A 24,184-nucleotide genomic window follows, 5' to 3' on the forward strand; every position below is an offset into this window, starting at 1 on the left:
ACTACAGACATACACCACCTAGTGGTAGATCAGTGTTATGACATACACCACCTAGTGGTAGATCAGTGTTATGACATACACCACCTAGTGCTAGATCACTGTCATGACATACACCACCTAGTGCTAGATCAGTGTCATGACATGAACTACAGACATACACCACCTAGTGGTAGATCAGTGTTATGACATACACCACCTAGTGGTAGATCAGTGTTATGACATACACCACCTAGTGGTAGATCAGTGTTATGACATACACCACCTAGTGGTAGATCACTGTCATGACATGAACTACAGACATACACCACCTAGTGGTAGATCAGTGTCATGACATGAACTACAGACATACACCACCTAGTGGTAGATCACTGTCATGACATGGTGTAATGGTAGTGTTTGTCATAGTTTATATCGTCAGGCTACGGGTCAGATGTTTTCGGAGCGGACTGTGAGGGTTGTGTGTCTACAGAAGTGTATGTGTGTGTGTGTACGGAGGTGTGTGTGTGTACGGAGGTGTGTGTGTGACGTGTGTGTCTCTGCCTTCCAGGTTGTAGTTCAGGGTTCTTTGGTACCGACTGCTCTGAGGTGTGTCGGTGTCAGAACGGAGCGGACTGTGACCACATCACTGGTCAGTGCTCCTGTCGGACCGGATTCATCGGACACAGCTGTGAACTCAGTGAGTCCTTCCCAACAATAACTGTGTGTGCGTGGTTGTGTGTGTGTGTGTGTGTGTGTGTGCGTGTGTGTGTGTGTGTGTGTGTGTGTGTGTGTGCGTGCGTGCGTGCGTTTGTGTGTGTGTGTGTGTATATTGTCTCCTAACTCTTCCTGTTCCTCTCAGAGTGTCGTCCCGGTACGTTTGGCTACGGCTGTCAGCAGCTGTGTGTGTGTATGAACAACGCCACCTGTGACTATGTGACTGGAACCTGCTACTGCAGCATCGGATACAAAGGCATCCGCTGTGACCAGGGTAGGTGTGTGTGTGTGTTTATGCGTGTGTGTGTGTGTGTGTGTGTGTGTGTGTGTGTGTGTGTGATTGCTGACCGATGTGCAAGGTGGACAGAGTTTACACTTTTGAGACTATTCTATTTGTTCCATTATATTGGGCAAGCTATGCCCTGCACACCTCATGTTCTGATAATTTGTTTATCACAGTATGTATTTGATCCAGGTCTGGTGTTTATTCCAGTATTTGATCCAGGTCTGGTGTTAATTACAGTATTTGATCCAGGTCTGGTGTTTATTACAGTATTTGATCCAGGTCTGGTGTTTATTACAGTATTTGATCCAGGTCTGGTGTTTATTCCAGTATGTATTTGATCCAGGTCTGGTGTTTATTCCAGTATTTGATCCAGGTCTGGTGTTTATTACAGTATTTGATCCAGGTCTGGTGTTTATTACAGTATTTGATCCAGGTCTGGTGTTTATTCCAGTATGTATTTGATCCAGGTCTGGTGTTTATTCCAGTATTTGATCCAGGTCTGGTGTTTACTACAGTATTTGATCCAGGTCTGGTGTTTATTACAGTATTTGATCCAGGTCTGGTGTTTATTACAGTATTTGATCCAGGTCTGGTGTTTATTACAGTATTTGATCCAGGTCTGGTATTTATTACAGTATTTGATCCAGGTCTGGTGTTTATTCCAGTATTTGATCCAGGTCTGGTGTTTATTACAGTATTTGATCCAGGTCTGGTGTTTATTCCAGTATGTATTTGATCCAGGTCTGGTGTTTATTCCAGTATTTGATCCAGGTCTGGTGTTTACTACAGTATTTGATCCAGGTCTGGTGTTTATTACAGTATTTGATCCAGGTCTGGTGTTTATTACAGTATTTGATCCAGGTCTGGTGTTTATTGCAGTATTTGATCCAGGTCTGGTGTTTACTACAGTATTTGATCCAGGTCTGGTGTTTATTACAGTATTTGATCCAGGTCTGGTGTTTACTACAGTATTTGATCCAGGTCTGGTGTTTATTACAGTATTTGATCCAGGTCTGGTGTTTATTACAGTATGTATTTGATCAAGGTCTGGTGTTTATTCCAGTATTTGATCCAGGTCTGGTGTTTATTACAGTATTTGATCCAGGTCTGGTGTTTATTCCAGTATTTGATCCAGGTCTGGTGTTTATTCCAGTATTTGATCCAGGTATGGTGTTTATTACAGTATTTGATCCAGGTCTGGTGTTTATTACAGTATTTGATCCAGGTCTGGTGTTTATTACAGTATTTGATCCAGGTCTGGTGTTTATTACAGTATGTATTTGATCCAGGTCTGGTGTTTATTACAGTATTTGATCCAGGTCTGGTGTTTATTACAGTATTTGATCCAGGTCTGGTGTTTATTCCAGTATGTATTTGATCCAGGTCTGGTGTTTATTACAGTATTTGATCCAGGTCTGGTGTTTATTCCAGTATTTGATCCAGGTCTGGTGTTTATTACAGTATTTGATCCAGGTCTGGTGTTTATTACAGTATTTGATCCAGGTCTGGTGTTTATTCCAGTATGTATTTGATCCAGGTCTGGTGTTTATTACAGTATTTGATCCAGGTCTGGTGTTTATTCCAGTATTTGATCCAGGTCTGGTGTTTATTCCAGTATTTGATCCAGGTCTGGTGTTTATTCCAGTATTTGATCCAGGTCTGGTGTTTATTACAGTATTTGATCCAGGTCTGGTATTTATTACAGTATTTGATCCAGGTCTGGTGTTTATTCCAGTATTTGATCCAGGTCTGGTGTTTATTACAGTATTTGATCCAGGTCTGGTGTTTATTACAGTATTTGATCCAGGTCTGGTGTTTCTGTGTGTATTAATGGTGATCTGTGTTAGTGTTTGTGTGTTTATTTAAATATGCCTCCCCCTCTCTATTCCAGCTGCCCTGATGATGGAGGAGCTGAATCCTTACACTAAGATCAGCCCGGCCTTGGCATCAGAGCACCAGTCAGCGGGCGCTGTCATGGGCATCATCTTCCTCCTCCTCTTCATCATGACCGTGTTGGGGGTGGTGGTGTGGTGGCGGCATCACCAGAGAGAGAAAGGAGGGCAGCACATGCCCAGTGTGTCCTACAGCCCTGCCCTGAGGATCAGCAGTCAGGGTTACTCCCTCTCTGGTGAGACGCTCCAGACTCCACCACTTAGTCGTGTTAACTAAGTCAGTCAGGGTTACTCCCTTTCTGGTGAGACGCTCCAGACTCCACCACTTAGTCATGTTAACTAAGTCAGTCAGGGTTACTCCCTCTCTGGTGAGACGCTCCAGACTCTACCACTTAGTCGTGTTAACTAAGTCAGTCAGGGTTACTCCCTCTCTGGTGAGACGCTCCAGACTCCACCACTTAGTCGTGTTAACTAAGTCAGTCAGGGTTACTCCCTCTCTGGTGAGACGCTCCAGACTCTACCACTTAGTCGTGTTAACTAAGTCAGTCAGGGTTACTCCCTCTCTGGTGAGACGCTCCAGACTCCACCACTTAGTCGTGTTAACTAAGTCAGTCAGGGTTACTCCCTCTCTGGTGAGACGCTCCAGACTCCACCACTTAGTCGTGTTAACTAAGTCAGTCAGGGTTACTCCCTCTCTGGTGAGACGCTCCAGACTCTACCACTTAGTCGTGTTAACTAAGTCAGTCAGGGTTACTCCCTCTCTGGTGAGACGCTCCAGACCCTACCACTTAGTCGTGTTAACTAAGTCAGTCAGGGTTACTCCCTCTCTGGTGAGACGCTCCAGACCCTACCACTTAGTCGTGTTAACTAAGTCAGTCAGGGTTACTCCCTCTCTGGTGAGACGCTCCAGACTCTACCACTTAGTCGTGTTAACTAAGTCAGTCAGGGTTACTCCCTCTCTGGTGAGACGCTCCAGACTCTACCACTTAGTCGTGTTAACTAAGTCAGTCAGGGTTACTCCCTCTCTGGTGAGACGCTCCAGACTCTACCACTTAGTCGTGTTAACTAAGTCAGTCAGGGTTACTCCCTCTCTGGTGAGACGCTCCAGACTCCACCACTTAGTCATGTTAACTAAGTCAGTCAGGGTTACTCCCTCTCTGGTGAGACGCTCCAGACTCCACCACTTAGTCATGTTAACTAAGTCAGTCAGGGTTACTCCCTCTCTGGTGAGACGCTCCAGACTCCACCACTTAGTCATGTTAACTAAGTCAGTCAGGGTTACTCCCTCTCTGGTGAGACGCTCCAGACTCTACCACTTAGTCGTGTTAAATAAGTCAGTCAGGGTTACTCCCTCTCTGGTGAGACGCTCCAGACTCTACCACTTAGTCGTGTTAACTAAGTCAGTCAGGTTTACTCCCTCTCTGGTGAGACTCTCCAGACTCTACCACTTAGTCATGTTAACTAAGTCAGTCAGGGTTACTCCCTCTCTGGTGAGACGCTCCAGACTCTACCACTTAGTCGTGTTAACTAAGTCAGTCAGGGTTACTCCCTCTCTGGTGAGACGCTCCAGACTCCACCACTTAGTCGTGTTAACTAAGTCAGTCAGGGTTACTCCCTCTCTGGTGAGACGCTCCAGACTCTACCACTTAGTCGTTTTAACTAAGTCAGTCAGGGTTACTCCCTCTCTGGTGAGACGCTCCAGACTCTACCACTTAGTCGTGTTAACTAAGTCAGTCAGGGTTACTCCCTCTCTGGTGAGACGCTCCAGACTCCACCACTTAGTCGTGTTAACTAAGTCAGTCAGGGTTACTCCCTCTCTGGTGAGACTCTCCAGACTCCACCACTTAGTCGTGTTAACTAAGTCAGTCAGGGTTACTCCCTCTCTGGTGAGACTCTCCAGATTCAGTGTGGACAGTATGGACTCTCTCTACAGAACTGTCTCTTTACAGTGTGGACTCTCTCTACAGGACTGTCTCTTTACAGTGTGGACTCTCTCTACAGGACTGTCTCTTTACAGTGTGGACTCTCTCCCCAGGACTGTCTCTTTACAGTGTGGACTCTCTCTACAGAACTGTCTCTTTACAGTGTGGACTCTCTCTACAGGACTGTCTCTTTACAGTGTGGACTCTCTCTACAGGACTGTCTCTTTACAGTGTGGACTCTCTCTACAGGACTGTCTCTTTACAGTGTGGACTCTCTCCACAGGACTGTCTCTTTACAGTGTGGTCTCTCTCTCCCCAGGACTGTCTCTTTACAGTGTGGTCTCTCTCCCCAGGACTGTCTCTTTACAGTGTGGACTCTCTCTACAGGACTGTCTCTTTACAGTGTGGTCCCTCTCCACAGCCCTCGGGGGTGATCTGAATGAAATTGGGGGTGATCTAACTAAATTCAGGGGTGATCTGACTGAACTCTCTTTCCAGCTAGATCCTCCTCTCTCTTGCTGTTTGTGTTCTCAGCAAACTCAGCTTTCTGATGAAACCTCTGTTTTTAACAGCCTTGTATTGAAAATGTCCCGATGGAGCTGTGTGTTTTTGCGTTTGCTTGCGTGCTCGCCCATGTGACTGTGAGTGTGACTGTGAGTGTGTGAGTGTGTGTGTAGAGTCCTATGCTACAAGCTGATGTTTCCGTGGTGAGCAGGGCATCAGTGTACAGGCTTTGTTCTCCTCTCTAGACTCCTCTCCTACCATCAGCAACGTCAGTCGTTGTTTCACTAACCCCTCCTACCACACTCTGGGAGCATGTACCTACGCTGGCCACTACGCCAAGCCTGACAAGAAGACCAGAAGGGCCAAGGTGGGTGGCAACGAACCGTAACGTTATTTATGCTATGAGTACATACAGGCAACTGCCAAAATAAAGAAAACAAAAAACATAAAAATTAATCTTTTCACCACAATCAGACAGAACAGCTTCAATGCACCTCGGCATAGATTCTACAGGTGTCTGGAACTCTATTGGAGGGATGTGACATCATTCTATTGGAGGGATGTGACATCGTTCTATTGGAGGGATGTGAAACCGTTCTATTGGAGGGATGTGACATCGTTCTATTGGAGGGATGTGACATCATTCTATTGGAGGGATGTGACATCATTCTATTGGAGGGATGTGACATCATTCTATTGGAGGGATGTGACATCGTTCTATTGGAGGGATGTGACACCGTTCTATTGGAGGGATGTGACACCGTTCTATTGGAGGGATGTGACATCATTCTATTGGAAGGATGTGACAGCATTCTATTGGAGGGATGTGACATCATTCTACTGGAGGGATGTGACATCGTTCTATTGGAGGGATGTGACATCATTCTATTGGAGGGATGTGACATCATTCTATTGGAGGGATGTGACATCATTCTACTGGAGGGATGTGACATCGTTCTATTGGAGGGATGTGACATCATTCTACTGGAGGGATGTGACATCGTTCTATTGGAGGGATGTGACATCATTCTATTGGAGGGATGTGACATCATTCTATTGGAAGGATGTGACACCGTTCTATTGGAGGGATGTGACATCATTCTATTGGAAGGATGTGACATCATTCTATTGGAAGGATGTGACATCATTCTTCCACCAGAAATTCAATCGTTTGGTGTTTTTGTTGATGGTGGTTGGAAAACGCTGGTCTCAGGTGCCGCTCCACAATCTCCCAGAAGTGTTCAGTTGGGTTGAGATCTGGTGACTGAAACGGCCAGGTCACATGGTTTATTTCGTTTTTCATGCTCATCAAACCATTCAGTGACCACTCCTGACATGTGTAGGGGGCATTGTCATTGTATGGGAAAGCATAAAAGCTACCATTACTATGTTAATTGCTTAATTAACAGGAACCACACCTGTGTGGAAGCACCTGCTTTCAATATACTTTCAATATACTTTGTATCCCTCATCTACTCAAGTGTTTCCATTATTCTGGCAGTTACCTGTACATTGGCATTCTCCAAGAAACATGTGTCTTTTATTTGTGTGTTGTTCCACGTGTAGCAGCTACTCTTCCTGTGGTCCTCATTAGCTGTTCCACGTGTAGCAGCTACTCTTCCTGTGGTCCTCATTAGCTGTTCCACGTCTAGCAGCTACTCTTCCTGTGGTCCCCATTAGCTGTTCCACGTTCAGCAGCTACTCTTCCTGTGGTCCTCATTAGCTGTTCCACGTGTAGCAGCTACTCTTCCTGTGGTCCTCATTAGCTGTTCCACGTGTAGCAGCTACTCTTCCTGTGGTCCTCATTAGCTGTTCCACGTGTAGCAGCTACTCTTCCTGTGGTCCTCATTAGCTGTTCCACGTTCAGCAGCTACTCTTCCTGTGGTCCTCATTAGCTGTTCCACGTGTAGCAGCTACTCTTCCTGTGGTCCTCATTAGCTGTTCCACGTTCAGCAGCTACTCTTCCTGTGGTCCCCATTAGCTGTTCCACGTGTAGCAGCTACTCTTCCTGTGGTCCCCATTAGCTGTTCCACGTGTAGCAGCTACTCTTCCTGTGGTCCCCATTAGCTGTTCCACGTTCAGCAGCTACTCTTCCTGTGGTCCTCATTAGCTGTTCCACGTGTAGCAGCTACTCTTCCTGTGGTCCTCTTTAGCTGTTCCACGTGTAGCAGCTACTCTTCCTGTGGTCGTCATTAGCTGTTCCACATGTAGGAGCTACTCTTCCTGTGGTCCTCATTAGCTGTTCCACGTGTAGCAGCTACTCTTCCTGTGGTCTTCATTAGCTGTTCCACGTGTAGCAGCTACTCTTCCTGTGGTCCTCATGAGCTGTTCCACGTGCAGCAGCTACTCTTCCTGTGGTCCTCATTAGCTGTTCCACGTGTAGCAGCTACTCTTCCTGTGGTCCTCATTAGCTGTTCCACGTGTAGCAGCTACTCTTCCTGTGGTCCTCATTAGCTGTTCCACGTGCAGCAGCTACTCTTCCTGTGGTCCTCATTCGCTGTTCCACGTGTAGCAGCTACTCTTCCTGTGGTCCTCATTAGCTGTTCCACGTGCAGCAGCTACTCTTCCTGGGGTCCTCATCAGCTGTTCCACGTGTAGCAGCTACTCTTCCTGTGGTCCTCATTAGCTGTTCCACGTGCGGCAGCTACTCTTCCTGTGGTCCTCATTCGCTGTTCCACGTGTAGCAGCTACTCTTCCTGTGGTCCTCATTAGCTGTTCCACGTTCAGCAGCTACTCTTCCTGTGGTCCTCATTAGCTGTTCCACGTGTAGCAGCTACTCTTCCTGTGGCCCTCAGTCTGTCTGTGTGTAGCAGCTACTCTTGCTGGGGCCCTCAGTCTGTCTGTGTGTAGCAGCTACTCTTGCTGGGGTCCTCAGTCTGTCTGTGTTTCCTTCCCAGGTGAAGGACAAGAGGTTAAACAGGAATAGTGCTCCAGAGTGGACAGCCTACTATAACCTCGATGAACTGGGTATGTCTGATGACTCCCTTATAAAACCCATTGTAAATACAAGTTGATTTGGGATTGTTTAACCTCTCTGGGATATGTGGGACGGTAGCGTCCCACCTGGCCAAAAGCCAGAGGAAATGCAGAGCGCCAAATTCAAATAAATTACTATAAAAATCAAACGTTCATTTAATCACACATGCAAGAGAGCAAATTAAAGCTACACTTGTTGTTAATCCAGCCAACATGTCAGAGTTCAAAAAGGCTTTTCGGCGAAAGCAAACGATGCCATTATCTGAGGATAGCACCATAGTGAACAAAGAGAGAAAAGCATATTTCAACTTTGCAGGCGCGACACAAAACGCAGAAATAAAAATAGAATTCTTGCCTTACCTTTGACGAGCTTCTTTTGTTGGCACTCCAATATATCCCATAAACATCACAAATGGTCCTTTTGTTCGATTAATTCCGTCCATATATATCCAAAATGTCCATTTATTTGGCGAGTTTGATCCAGAAAAACACCGGTTCCAACTTGCGCAACGTGACTACAAAATATCTCAAAAGTTACCTGTAAACTTTGCCAAAACATTTCAAACTACTTTTGTAATACAACTTTAGGTATTTTTTAATGTACATAATTGATCAAATTGAAGACGGGATGATCTGTGTTCAATACAGGAGGAAAACAAACAGTAGCTAGCTTTCTGGTCACGCGCCTCTATCTAACGCCTCGTTCAAGATGGCCGTACTTCTTCATTACACAAAGGAAAAACCTCAACCAATTTCTAACGACTGTTGACATCCAGTGGAAGCGATAGGAACTGCAAGAAGGTCCCTTAGAAATCTGGATTCCCAATGAAACCCATTGAAAAGGGAGTGACCTAAAAAAAAAAATCTGAATGGTTTGTCCTCGGGGTTTCGCCTGCTAAATAAGTTGTGTTATACTCACAGACATGATTCAAACCGTTTTAGTGTTTTATATCCAAATCTACTAATAATATTAATATCTTATCTTCTGGGGATGAGTAGCAGGCAGTTGAATTTGGGCATGTATTTCATGCTGTATAGATGGCCATGCCCCCTGTCACCAAGAAGTTAACAAAACTTTAGGAACACCTTCTGTATAGATGGCCATATACACTGACTGTTCAAAACATTAGGAACACCTGCTGTATAGATACACTGACTGTTCAAAACATTAGGAACACCTGCTGTATAGATACACTGACTGTTCAAAACTTTAGGAACACCTGCTGTATAGATAGGAACACCTGCTGTATAGATGGCCATATACACTGACTGTTCAAAACATTAAGAACACCTGCTGTATAGATACACTGACTGTTCAAAACATTAGGACAACCTTCTGTATAGATGGCCAAAAACACTGACTGTTCATAACATTAGGAACACCTTCTGTATAGATGGCCATATACACTGACTGTTCATAACATTAGGAACACCTTCTGTATAGATGGCCATATACACTGACTGTTCAAAACATTAGGAACACCTGCTGTATAGATACACTGACTGTTCAAAACTTTAGGAACACCTGCTGTATAGATAGGAACACCTGCTGTATAGATGGCCATATACACTGACTGTTCAAAACATTAGGAACACCTTCTGTATAGATACACTGACTGTTCAAAACATTAGAAACACCTGCTGTATCAAAACATTAAGAACACCTGCTGTATAGATACACTGACTGTTCAAAACATTAGGAACACATTCTGTATAGATGGCCAAAAACACTGACTGTTCATAACATTAGGAACACCTTCTGTATAGATGGCCATATACACTGACTGTTCAAAACATTAGGAACACCTGCTGTATAGATACACTGACTGTTCAAAACATTAGGAACACCTTCTGTATAGATGGCCATATAGTTAAACATAGTTAATCTGTCCCTTTAACATCTCTGTAGGTGTTTACCGTATAGACAGACTCTTAATCTGTCTCTTTAACATCTCTGTAGGTGTGTACCGTGTAGACAGACTCTTAATCTGTCCCTTTAACATCTCTGTAGGTGTGTACCATGTAGACAGACGCTACAGCTCCTACCATGAACAGTACTACAGAGGTAGAGTATGAGACTCCACTATGTCCTTATGAAGAAGACCATCTCATATAAACAGAGTGGTTGGTCTGTGTTACCCAAAGACTTTCCTGCACTGTAGTGTGTGACTGCATGTGTGCTGTGTGTGTGTTTGTGTCAGAGTATGTGAGTGGAGCGAGGAGTGGAACGTGCTCAATTTGACTGGAGCGCGGAGCGAGTTTCCCAAAGGCTGGAACGCCGGCCTTCTCGCCCGCTCCAGTTTCGCTCCAGTACCTCTCCAGCAGCGCTCTCTTCATGAGCTCAGGGCATGCCTGTCCCAGCATGCATTTGTATAGTCAAAAAAAAAAAGTCAAAAAGATCATCAAGGACAACAACCACCCGAGCCACTTCCTGTTCACACCGCTACCATCCAGAAGGCGAGGTCGGTACAGGTGCATCAAAGCTGGGACGGAGAGACTGAAGAACAGCTTCTATCTCAAGGTCTTCAGGCTGCTAAACAGCAATCACTAACTCAGAGAGGCTGCTGCCTACAGTTGTTGCATTACAACCTGTAATTTAAATATATTTTTATTTGGAGTTCATGTAATGGACAAACACAAAATAGTCAAATGAAAAAATGTACTTGTTGAAAAATGTCAAGATAATAAAAAAACTGAAAAGTGGTGCGTGCATACAGTATTCACCCCCTCTGCTATGAAACCCCACAACAAACCTGGGCCGCCCACCAAAACTCATGAACCAGGCAAGGAGGGCATTAATCAGAGAGGCAACAAAGAGACCAAAGATAACCCTGAAGGCGCTGCAAATCTCCACAGCGGAGATTGGAGTATCTGTGCATAGGACCACTTTAAGCCGTACACTCCACAGAGCTGGGCTTTACAGAAGGGTGGCCAGAAAAAAGCCATTGCTTAAAGAAAAAAATAAGCAAACACGTTTGGTGTTCGCCAAAAAGGCATGTGAGAGACTCCCAAAACATATGGAAGAAGGTACTCTGGTCAGATGAGACTAGAATTTAGCTTTTTGGCCATCAAGGAAAACGCTATGTTTGGTGCAAACCCAACAACTCTCATCACCCCGAGAACACTATCCCCACAGTGAAGCATGGTGGTGGCAGCATCATGCTGTGTGGATGTTTTTCATTGGCAGGGACTGGGAAACTGGTCAGAATTGAAGGACTGACTGATGGTGCTAAATACAGGGAAATTCTTGAGGGAAACCTGTTTCAGTCTTCCAGAGATTTGAGACTGGGACGGAGGTTCACCTTCCAGCAGGACAATGACCCTAAGCATACTGCTAAAGCAACACTCGAGTGGTTTAAGGGGAAACATTTAAATGTCTTGGAATGGCCTAGTCAAAGCCCAGACCTCAATCCAATTGAGAATCTGTTGTATGACTTAAAAATTGCTGTGCACCAGCGGAACCCATCCAACTTGAAGGAGCTGGAGCAGTTTTGCCTTGAAGAATGGGCAACAATCCCAGTAGCTAGATGTGCCAAACTTATAGAGACCTACCCCAAGAGACTTGCAGCTGTAATCACAACAATAGATGGGTGTTGGTTAAATGGTAGGTCCAGGTAGTCACAACAATAGATGGGTGTAGGTTAAATGGTAGGTCCAGGAAGTCACAACAATAGATGAGTGTTGGTTAAATGGTAGGTCCAGGAAGTCACAACAATAGATGGGTGTTGGTTAAATGGTAGGTCCAGGAAGTCACAACAATAGATGAGTGTTGGTTAAATGGTAGGTCCAGGAAGTCACAACAATAGATGAGTGTTGGTTAAATGGTAGGTCCAGGAAGTCACAACAATAGATGGGTGTTGGTTAAATGGTAGGTCCAGGAAGTCACAACAATAGATGAGTGTTGGTTAAATGGTAGGTCCAGGAAGTCACAACAATCAATGGGTGTTGGTTAAATGGTATGTCCAGGAAGTCACAACAATAGATGGGTGTTGGTTAAATGGTATGTCCAGGAAGTCACAACAATAGATGGGTTTTGGTTAAATGGTGATTTTAAGAATGGAGGGAATTTGGAGCGGCTAGTATTTTTCTTCTTCCTGTGAGCGAGGTTTTTAGCAGAGCGGTTGGAAAGAGCGTGGAGCGCCGGAGCATTGCACCGCTCTGTAAGCAGTGAGCGGGATTTCAGACCCCTCACCACCGCTCTGTAAGCAATGAGCAGGATTTCAGACCCCTCACCACCGCTCTGTAAGCAGTGAGCGGGATTTCAGACCCCTCACCACCGCTCTGTAAGCAGTGAGCGGGATTTCAGACCCCTCACCACCGCTCTGTAAGCAGTGAGCGGGATTTCAGACCACTCAACACCGCTCTGTAAGCAATGAGCGGGATTTCAGACCACTCAGCACCGCTCACATACTCTGGTTTGTGTATAAACTGATGTGTATGAACTGATGTGTGTGTTTTGACCTCTGTGTCTCTCTCTCTCCACAGGGCACGCCTGTGATCTCCTCCTCTGTGTGTGTTCCTTCCTCGTGATGGTCTCACACACTCCTCTCTGGTCCTCTCCTCCAGTCTCTACCTAACACAGTCCTCTCTGGTCCTCTCCTCATCTCCTCCAGTCTCTACCTAACACACTCCTCTCTCCTCCTCTCCTCCAGTCTCTAACTAACACAACACCCCATAAACAAACTCACTACTTTTGGATTTAAATGCTTTATACTGTGATATGTTACTAATAGTGTGAATGTTGTGTCCTGTGTGATTTACCCTGTACTCTGTTTTTAATTGTTTATCTACAGGTTGTCAGTGGATAAGAGTTTTCACCTGTCTTACCTCCTGGGGTAGAATTGTAATCTCATGTTGTATTCGTCTCCCAATGTTGATTTGGCGAATGCATTGAAAGGCTGACAATGTCCTTGCTGATATCAGAATCATTCGCTAACAGATACCTTCACCTTGGTAAAAAAAAGTGTTCCCGTCTTCCTGCTTCTCAGTGTGTCAATTTGTTTTTGTCAGACTACATGAAGGGTTCACTGTCCAGCACCTGCTCTCTGAACAGTGAGAACCCCTACGCCACCATCAATGACCCGCAGGCCGTGGCCTGTAAACACACAGAGAGCAGCTATGTAGAGATGAAGAGTCCTGTCCACCACGACATGTCCTACTGCTCTTCTGCTATAGTCACCGCCACACACACCTCCAGCAAGAACGTCTATGACGTGGGTGAGTTATAGATATATAGTCATGTAGATGTCCTACTGGGTGAGTTATAGATATATAGTCATGTAGATGTCCTACTGGGTGAGTTATAGATATATAGTAATGTAGATGTCCTACTGGGTGAGTTATAGATATATAGTTATGTAGATGTCCTACTGGGTGAGTTATAGATATATAGTTATGTAGATGTCCTACTGGGTGAGTTATAGATATATAGTAATGTAGATGTCCTACTGGGTGAGTTATAGATATATAGTAATGTAGATGTCCTACTGGGTGAGTTATAGATATATAGTTATGTAGATGTCCTACTGGGTGAGTTATAGATATATAGTAATGTAGATGTCCTACTGGGTGAGTTATAGATATATAGTTATGTAGATGTCCTACTGGGTGAGTTATAGATATATAGTTATGTAGATGTCCTACTGGGTGAGTTATAGATATATAGTAATGTAGATGTCCTACTGGGTGAGTTATAGATATATAGTAATGTAGATGTCCTACTGCTCCTCTGCTATAGTCAACACCACCACCACACACACCTCCAGCAAGAACGTCTATGACGTGGGTGAGTTATAGATATATAGATGTCCTACTGGGTGAGTTATAGATATATAGTAATGTAGATGTCCTACTGGGTGAGTTATAGATATATAGTTATGTAGATGTCCTACTGCTCCTCTGCTATAGTCACCACCACCACCGCCACACACACCTCCAGCAAGAACGTCTATGACGTGGGTGAGTTATAGATATATAGTTATGTAGATGTCCTACTGCTCCTCTGCTATAGTCACCACCACCACCGCCACACACACCTCCAGCAAGAACGTCTATGACGTGGGTGAGTTATAGATATATAGTAATGTAGATGTCCTACTGGGTGAGTTATAGATATATAGTTATGTAGATGTCCTACTGGGTGAGTTATAGATATATAGTAATGTAGATGTCCTACTGGGTGAGTTATAGATATATAGTAATGTAGATGTCCTACTGGGTGAGTTATAGATATATAGTTATGTAGATGTCCTACTGCTCCTCTGCTATAGTCACCACCACCACCGCCACACACACCTCCAGCAAGAACGTCTATGACGTGGGTGAGTTATAGATATATAGTTATGTAGATGTCCTACTGGGTGAGTTATAGATATATAGTTATGTAGATGTCCTACTGGGTGAGTTATAGATATATAGTAATGTAGATGTCCTACTGGGTGAGTTATAGATATATAGTTATGTAGATGTCCTACTGGGTGAGTTATAGATATATAGTAATGTAGATGTCCTACTGGGTGAGTTATAGATATATAGTAATGTAGATGTCCTACTGGGTGAGTTATAGATATATAGTTATGTAGATGTCCTACTGGATGAGTTATAGATATATAGTTATGTAGATGTCCTACTGGGTGAGTTATAGATATATAGTAATGTAGATGTCCTACTGGATGAGTTATAGATATATAGTTATGTAGATGTCCTACTGGGTGAGTTATAGATATATAGTAATGTAGATGTCCTACTGGGTGAGTTATAGATATATAGTTATGTAGATGTCCTACTGGGTGAGTTATAGATATATAGTTATGTAGATGTCCTACTGCTCCTCTGCTATAGTCACCACCACCACCACACACACCACCAGCAAGAACGTCTATGATGTGGGTGAGTTATAGATATATAGTAATGTAGATGTCCTACTGGGTGAGTTATAGATATATAGTAATGTAGATGTCCTACTGGGTGAGTTATAGATATATAGTAATGTAGATGTCCTACTGGGTGAGTTATAGATATATAGTAATGTAGATGTCCTACTGGGTGAGTTATAGATATATAGTAATGTAGATGTCCTACTGGGTGAGTTATAGATATATAGTAATGTAGATGTCCTACTGGGTGAGTTATAGATATATAGTTATGTAGATGTCCTACTGGGTGAGTTATAGATATATAGTTATGTAGATGTCCTACTGGGTGAGTTATAGATATATAGTCATGTAGATGTCCTACTGGGTGAGTTATAGATATATAGTAATGTAGATGTCCTACTGGATGAGTTATAGATATATAGTAATGTAGATGTCCTACTGGGTGAGTTATAGATATATAGTAATGTAGATGTCCTACTGGGTGAGTTATAGATATATAGTTATGTAGATGTCCTACTGCTCCTCTGCTATAGTCACCACCACCGCCACACACACCTCCAGCAAGAACGTCTATGACGTGGGTGAGTTATAGATATATAGTTATGTAGATGTCCTACTGGGTGAGTTATAGATATATAGTAATGTAGATGTCCTACTGGGTGAGTTATAGATATATAGTAATGTAGATGTCCTACTGGGTGAGTTATAGATATATAGTAATGTAGATGTCCTACTGGGTGAGTTATAGATATATAGTAATGTAGATGTCCTACTGGGTGAGTTATAGATATATAGTTATGTAGATGTCCTACTGGGTGAGTTATAGATATATAGTAATGTAGATGTCCTACTGGGTGAGTTATAGATATATAGTAATGTAGATGTCCTACTGGGTGAGTTATAGATATATAGTAATGTAGATGTCCTACTGGGTGAGTTATAGATATATAGTAATGTAGATGTCCTACTGGGTGAGTTATAGATATATAGTAATGTAGATGTCCTACTGGGTGAGTTATAGATATATAGTAATGTAGATGTCCTACTGGGTGAGTTATAGATATATAGTAATGTAGATGTCCTACTGGGTGAGTTATAGATATATAGTAATGTAGATGTCCTACTGGGTGAGTTATAGATATATAGTTATGTAGATGTCCTACTGGTTGAGTTATAGATATATAGTAATGTAGATGTCCTACTGGGTGAGTTATAGATATATAGTAATGTAGATGTCCTACTGGGTGAGTTATAGATATATAGTAATGTAGATGTCCTACTGGGTGAGTTATAGATATATAGTAATGTAGATGTCCTACTGGGTGAGTTATAGATATATAGTAATGTAGATGTCCTACTGGGTGAGTTATAGATATATAGTAATGTAGATGTCCTACTGGGTGAGTTATAGATATATAGTTATGTAGATGTCCTACTGGGTGAGTTATAGATATATAGTAATGTAGATGTCCTACTGGGTGAGTTATAGATATATAGTAATGTAGATGTCCTACTGGGTGAGTTATAGATATATAGTAATGTAGATGTCCTACTGGGTGAGTTATAGATATATAGTAATGTAGATGTCCTACTGCTCCTCTGCTATAGTCACCACCACCACCACACACACCTCCAGCAAGAACGTCTATGATGTGGGTGAGTTACGGGGGATGTAGGGTCATCGACATCCCCTTAATTCTGGAGAAGATGAGCTCATGAGGAATTTGTTTTTCTGTGTAACTGACTGGTTATCAGTCTGTTGTCTATGTCTGTTGTTTCAGTCTGTTGTCTCTGTCTGTTGTCTTTGTCTGTTGTCTGTCTGTTCTCTCTCTCTCTCTGTCTGAGGGGGTTATTGTGGAGGGTTAGGGTTAGGGTTATTATGTTGTCTGTCTGTTCTCTCCCTCTCTCTGTCTGAGGGGGTTATTGTGGAGGACACTTGTATGAAGTGTTTGAATGATCACTTTGATTAGTCAGAAAAGTTCAAGCCTCTCTTTCTCTCTTCTCCCTCCATCCCCCTATCTACATCCCTCCATCCCCCTATCTATATCCCTCCATCCCTCTATCCCCCTATCTCTATCCCTCCATCCCCCTATCTATATCCCTCCATCCCCCTATCTATATCCCTCCATCCCCCTATCTATATCCCTCCATCCCTCTATCTATATCCCTCCATCCCTCTATCCCCCTATCTCTATCCCTCCATCCCCCTATCTATATCCCTCCATCCCTCTATCTATATCCCTCCATCCCTCTATCCCCCTATCTCTATCCCTCGATCCCCCTATCTACATCCCTCCATCCCCCTATCTATATCCCTCCATCCCTCTATCCCCCTATCTCTATCCCTCCATCCCCCTATCTATATCCCTCCATCCCCCTATCTATATCCCTCCATCCCCCTATCTATATCCCTCCATCCCCCTATCTATATCCCTCCATCCCTCTATCTCTATCCCTCCATCCCCCTATCTCTATCCCTCCATCCCTCTATCTATATCCCTCCATCCCCCTATCTATATCCCTCCATCCCCCTATCTATATCCCTCCATCCCCCTATCTATATCCCTCCATCCCTCTATCTCTATCCCTCCATCCCCCTATATATATCCCTCCATCCCCCTATCTATATCCCTCCATCCCCCTATCTATATCCCTCCATCCCTCTATCTCTATCCCTCCATCCCCCTATCTCTATCCCTCCATCCCCCTATCTATATCCCTCCATCCCTCTATCTATATCCCTCCATCCCCCTATCTATATCCCTCCATCCCCCTATATCCATCCCTCCATCCCCCTATCTATATCCCTCCATCCCCCTATATCCATCCCTCCATCCCCCTATCTATATCCCTCAATCCCCCTATATCCATCCCTCCATCCCCCTATCTCTATCCCTCCATCCCCCTATCTATATCCCTTCATCCCCCTATCTATATCCCTCTATCCCTCCATCCCCCTATCTATATCCCTCGATCCCCCTATCTATATCCCTCCATCCCCCGATCTCTATCCCTCCATCCCCCTATCTCTATCCCTCCATCCCCCTATCTATATCCCTCCATCCCTCTATCTATATCCCTCCATCCCCCTATCTATATCCCTCCATCCCTCTATCTATATCCCTCCATCCCCCTATCTATATCCCTCCATCCCCCTATATCCATCCCTCCATACCCCTATCTATATCCCTCCATCCCCCTATATCCATCCCTCCATCCCCCTATCTATATCCCTCAATCCCCCTTTATCCATCCCTCCATCCCCCTATCTCTATCCCTCCATCCCCCTATCTATATCCCTTCATCCCCCTATCTCTATCCCTCCATCCCCCTATCTATATCCCTCTATCCCTCCATCCCCCGATCTCTATCCCTCCATCCCCCTATCTCTATCCCTCCATCCCCTCATCTCTATCCCTCCATCCCTCTATCCCCTATCTCTATCCCCCTATCTATATCCCTCCATCCCTCCATCTATATCCCTCCATCCCCCTATCTCTATCCCTCCATCCCCCTATCTCTATCCCTCCATCCCTCTATCTCTATCCCTCCATCCCCCTATCTCTATCCCTCCATCCCTCTATCTCTATCCCTCCATCCCCCTATCTATATCCCTCCATCCCCTATCTATATCCCTCCATCCCCCTATCTCTATCCCTCCATCCCCCTATCTCTATCCCTCCATCCCTCTATCTCTATCCCTCCATCCCCCTATCTCTATCCCTCCATCCCCCTATCTCTATCCCTCATCTCTATCCCTCCATCCCTCTATCCCCTATCTCTATCCCCCTATCTATATCCCTCCATCCCTCCATCTATATCCCTCCATCCCCCTATCTCTATCCCTCCATCCCCCTATCTCTATCCCTCCATCCCTCTATCTCTATCCCTCCATCCCCCTATCTCTATCCCTCCATCCCTCTATCTCTATCCCTCCATCCCCCTATCTATATCCCTCCACCCCCCTATCTCTATCCCTCCATCCCCCTATCTATATCCCTCCACCCCCCTATCTCTATCCCTCCACCCCCCTATCTATATCCCTCCATCCCCCTATCTCTATCCCTCCACCCCCCTATCTCTATCCCTCCACCCCCCTATCTCTATCCCTCCACCCCCCCTTTAGAACCCAAGGTGAGTGTTCTCCAGGGCTGTAACGGTGTGGTGGTTCCCACGTACCCTCAGAACCCGTACGACCTCCCCAGGAACAGCCACATCCCCAGCCACTACGACCTGCTGCCCCTGAGACACAGCCAGAGCTACAGCCCTACACACAGCCAGGAGCACAGCCACCAGAGCCACAGCCCACCCTTGCCCGGCAGCCCTACCAGCTCCCTGCTATAGACAGACCACTCCCGAACACTGGGCCGCGACCTTAGACCTATGACTTACTGTTGGGGCACGGTCTGCTCCACCTGGGGTTGCGGATAAAGATTGTAATGTGACTATAGAGACAAAGTACCAGTGCAACATCAATGTTAGTGGACATACTAGATGATATACCAACAGAAGCTCTGTGTGGTCTCACTGCTGTGTGGACTCACTGCTGTGTGGACTCACTACCGTGTGGACTCACTACCGTGTGGACTCACTACTGTGTGGACTCACTACTGTGTGGACTCACTACCGTGTGGACTCACTGCCGTGTGGACTCACTACCGTGTGGACTCACTGCCGTGTGGACTCACTAACGTGTGGACTCACTAACGTGTGGACTCACTGCTGTGTGGACTCACTAACGTGTGGACTCACTGCTGTGTGGACTCACTAACGTGTGGACTCACTAACGTGTGGACTCACTAACGTGTGGACTCACTAACGTGTGGACTCACTAACGTGTGGACTCACTAACGTGTGGACTCACTAACGTGTGGACTCACTAACGTGTGGACTCACTAACGTGTGGACTCACTGCTGTGTAAAGCATACTGAACGTGTAATATATTACAGCTATGTGAAGTGTCTGAGGAAGACACTGGGAAGTCATATAACTACAGGAGATGTGTGGTACCCTCTTTGTTTACACTCTGGCTCGGTGGAGGACACACACATCCTAGGAAAGGAAGGAAGGACAGACGCATACACACACACACACACACACACACACATCCTAGGAAAGGAAGGAAGGACACACACACACATCCTAGGAAAGGAAGGAAGGACACACACACACATCCTAGGGAAGGAAGGAAGGACACACACACACATCCTAGGGAAGGAAGGAAGGACACACACACACATCCTAGGGAAGGAAGGAAGGACACACACACACACATCCTAGGGAAGGAAGGGAGGACACACACACACATCCTAGGGAAGGAAGGAAGGACACACACACACATCCTAGGGAAGGAAGGACACACACACACATCCTAGGGAAGGAAGGGAGGACACACACACACATCCTAGGGAAGGAAGGAAGGACACACACACACATCCTAGGGAAGGAAGGAAGGACACACACACACATCCTAGGGAAGGAAGGAAGGACACACACACATCCTAGGGAAGGAAGGAAGGACACACACACATCCTAGGGAAGGAAGGAAGGACACACACACACACATCCTAGGAAAGGAAGGAAGGACACACACACACACATCCTAGGGAAGGAAGGAAGGACACACACACACATCTTAGGAAAGGAAGGAAGGACACACACACACACATCCTAGGAAAGGAAGGAAGGACACACACACACATCCTAGGAAAGGAAGGAAGGACAGACACATGCACACTATGAAACAGACCAGTGGAGTCATGAACACAAAATATCATGGACCGATATATAGTCATGCCTGGCTCAATGATTCTATTCCATGCCTGGATTGGGTGACCAGAGAACCAACCAGGCTGTCCCTAGAGGAGGACAAACCCACCAGGAACCAACCAGGCTGCCCCTAGAGGAGGACAAACCCACCAGGAACCAACCAGGCTGCCCCTAGAGGAGGACAAAACCACCAGGAACCAACCAGGCTGTCCCTAGAGGAGGACAAAACCACCAGGAACCAACCAGGCTGTCCCTAGAGGAGGACAAACCCACCAGGAACCAACTAGGCTGCCCCTAGAGGAGGACAAAACCACCAGGAACCAGCCAGGCTGTCCCTAGAGGAGGACAAAACCACCAGGGACCAGCCAGGCTGTCCCTAGAGGAGGACAAAACCACCAGGAACCATCAGGCTGTCCCTAGAGGAGGACAAAACCACCAGAAACCAACCAGGCTGCCACTAGAGGAGGACAAAACCACCAGAAACCAACCAGGCTGTCCCTAGAGGAGGACAAAACCACCAGAAACCAACCAGGCTGTCCCTAGAGGAGGACAAAACCACCAGGAACCAAACAGGCTGTCCCTAGAGGAAGAGAAACCAACAACTGTCTCAGATGAGACCAGCTTGGAGCATCATCAAAATGGCATTAGATCTGCCTTTCTATCAGGCAGGGGACTGGAGAAGTAATAAGAGACAGTCATTACAGGACCTGAATGGGGACAGACTGGGCTTGGATTCCCTGTTCTATTGTATATTGATATCGCCAGCAACACAGCTAACACTCATATAACTGTAGATGAAGGAGAAGAGACGATGACAGTTCTCAGACAAACCAGGATTGTATTAATTAGACACCGACGTCTTTGAAAGAAGACAACGGACTGAAACAGGGAGGCACTACCTTTTCGTGTTCCATTTGCAAAACGTTTTTCAACGGTGTGCACTAATGAATACGACCCATGGTTATATACTGTATAAAAATATATATATCTATAAAAAAAAAAAACGCTTATCTTCTACAACTCATTTTGACACATCTTTGCTGATTTCATGTTTATATTTTTATGATCCTTTAACGGGTCTATATTTTCTCTTTTGGGAAAAGTTATCTTTTTGTATTTATTGTATATAAAGTTAAGGAATTTAATGTTGGCGTTTTACAGTAGTGTTAGTGACTTTATGTTGTGTAATGCTGGTAAATGTGCATGAATCTATAAGTATAGTAGTATACAGAGAATACCCCCGAATGTCATTGTTAAACTATTTGGTACAAACAAACTGTTATTTCATAGACTTTACCCATATTTACCCACTGGCCGTTTTGACCACGGGAATGAGTCCTAGTTGAACTGCTTTACAGGAATATGCAGAGACACGAAGGAAACAGACAACTGTTTAAGAAGTAGTTATGCTGCCAAAATGTTCCCTGGAGATTCAGAAGTCCCATTTCCAAATGTAGCACCATTGTAGAGAAACCAGTTAATGTTTTGTGAACGATGCGCATCACCATTTTAAAGTTATAGCAACGCTGTAATGATTATATATAGTATACTTACACCCTGTGACACAATCCAATGTGATAATGACAGAACTATTACGTTGATCTCTGTCTCTACATGGATATTTCACCAATTCAGCCAATAACAATGACATGTTTATAACAGGCCCGATTCAGACCTGAGGTAAGTAAACACTTAACATGGACTTTAAGACAACATATCCATGTCTGAATTGGGCCCAACATGAGTAACAGGACAATCGTACACAAGACAGTATTGACAGTATTATTTTCTCTCCTCATGGCTTTGTTAGTTTGTTAGTTGATATTTCTCCTCATAACGGATAAGAGGTACGTCCCAACTCGCACCCTACTCCCTTCATAGTTGCACCAGAGCACTGGTCAAAAGTGGTTCACTACTAAAAGACTAGGGTGCCATTTGGAACATATTCTAGTATTGCCACAGTCTGTTGTAACCTAGTAGTACCCAACGCTGCTTTGACCTGTTCCTCTTTTAAAGTGTTTTCAACTTCAATAAAGATGCCATAGCTCAGGGCTAGAGGGGAGTGTTGTCTTGTCTGGGGGAGGTATGTAGCCTAGCGGACCAGTAACCGGGAAGGTCGCTGGTTCGAATCCCGAACTGATTAGGTTCGCACATAACCCTAGTTGCTCTGGATAAGAGTTGTCTCTACTGTGACTTACTGCTCACCTGGGTTGTTGGTTCCACTTTTCTGGGCTTTGTTTTTTACTTAACAAATGAGGAACACTCAAAACGTGCACTTATAAATAATAACAATTTTGATCAAATTACAGCTGTAGACAGAAGTCAAAGATCAAACATCACACATACAACTGATGTCTCTCCTGAGTTCTGCACCATACAAATGAACGACAGGATCTCATATACCCGAGATCAAACCTTATGGTCAGACCTCCACCTTATGATGTGACCTCCACCTTATGGTCGGTCAGACCTCGACCTTACGGTGTGACCTCCACCTTATGGTGTGATCTCCACCTTATGGTCAGACCTCGACCTTACGGTGTGACCTCCACCTTATGGTGTGACCTCCACCTTATGGTGTGACCTCCACCTTATGGTCAGACCTCCACCTTATGGTGTGACCTCCACCTTATGGTCAGACCTCCACCTTATGGTGTGACCTCCACCTTATGGTCAGACCTCCACCTTATGGTGTGACCTCCACCTTATGGTGTGACCTCCACCTTATGGTGTGACCTCCACCTTATGTTCAGACCTCCACCTTATGGTGTGACCTCCACCTTATGTTCAGACCTCCACCTTATGGTGTGACCTCCACCTTATGGTGTGACCTCCACCTTATGTTCAGACCTCCACCTTATGGTGTGACCTCCACCTTATGTTCAGACCTCCACCTTATGGTGTGACCTCCACCTTACGGTGTGACCTCCACCTTATGTTCAGACCTCCACCTTATGGTGTGACCTCCACCTTACGGTGTGACCTCCTATGTCCAAAACCCTGCATGTGCAGCTAAAAGACCAAGTTATTCTAAACACAGAGTTTCTGAGAACCTGTCTCAGCGGTATACAAAATCTGCCCTTGTTTCAGAGAAAAACCAGACGCCGTCTTCTCTGTGTCTCGCTGTCACCCTCAGTCCCCTTTTCTCACCTTCTCTCACAGAGGCCGGGCTGCGGGTTTTGGCAGAGAGCTAGACACAGACAGAGACCTCAATATTCAGCTATACAGTGAGCATTAGTACAATGGCACGTAAGCAACCTAATAAC

At 44.9% G+C, this 24,184-nt stretch overlaps 1 protein-coding gene across 1 annotated transcript in view; it reads left to right on the forward strand.

Moving 5' to 3' along the window:
* LOC118964977 (multiple epidermal growth factor-like domains protein 11) overlaps positions 1-20,329 on the forward strand; it is a 280,070-nt gene extending 259,741 nt beyond the window's left edge. The window contains exons 19-26 of the mRNA XM_036981545.1: positions 548-676; positions 839-967; positions 2,871-3,107; positions 5,543-5,664; positions 8,195-8,264; positions 10,285-10,338; positions 13,284-13,490; positions 19,275-20,329. Of these exons, the coding sequence (XP_036837440.1) occupies positions 548-676; positions 839-967; positions 2,871-3,107; positions 5,543-5,664; positions 8,195-8,264; positions 10,285-10,338; positions 13,284-13,490; positions 19,275-19,492 (1,166 nt within the window). The 3' untranslated portion in view covers positions 19,493-20,329. The remainder of the gene's footprint in view (positions 1-547; positions 677-838; positions 968-2,870; positions 3,108-5,542; positions 5,665-8,194; positions 8,265-10,284; positions 10,339-13,283; positions 13,491-19,274) is intronic.
* The last annotated feature ends 3,855 nt before the right edge of the window (positions 20,330-24,184 follow it).

The sequence above is a fragment of the Oncorhynchus mykiss genome, chromosome 6 (genome assembly GCF_013265735.2).
Source record: "Oncorhynchus mykiss isolate Arlee chromosome 6, USDA_OmykA_1.1, whole genome shotgun sequence".
In the NCBI taxonomy this organism is placed as follows: Eukaryota; Metazoa; Chordata; class Actinopteri; order Salmoniformes; family Salmonidae; genus Oncorhynchus; species Oncorhynchus mykiss.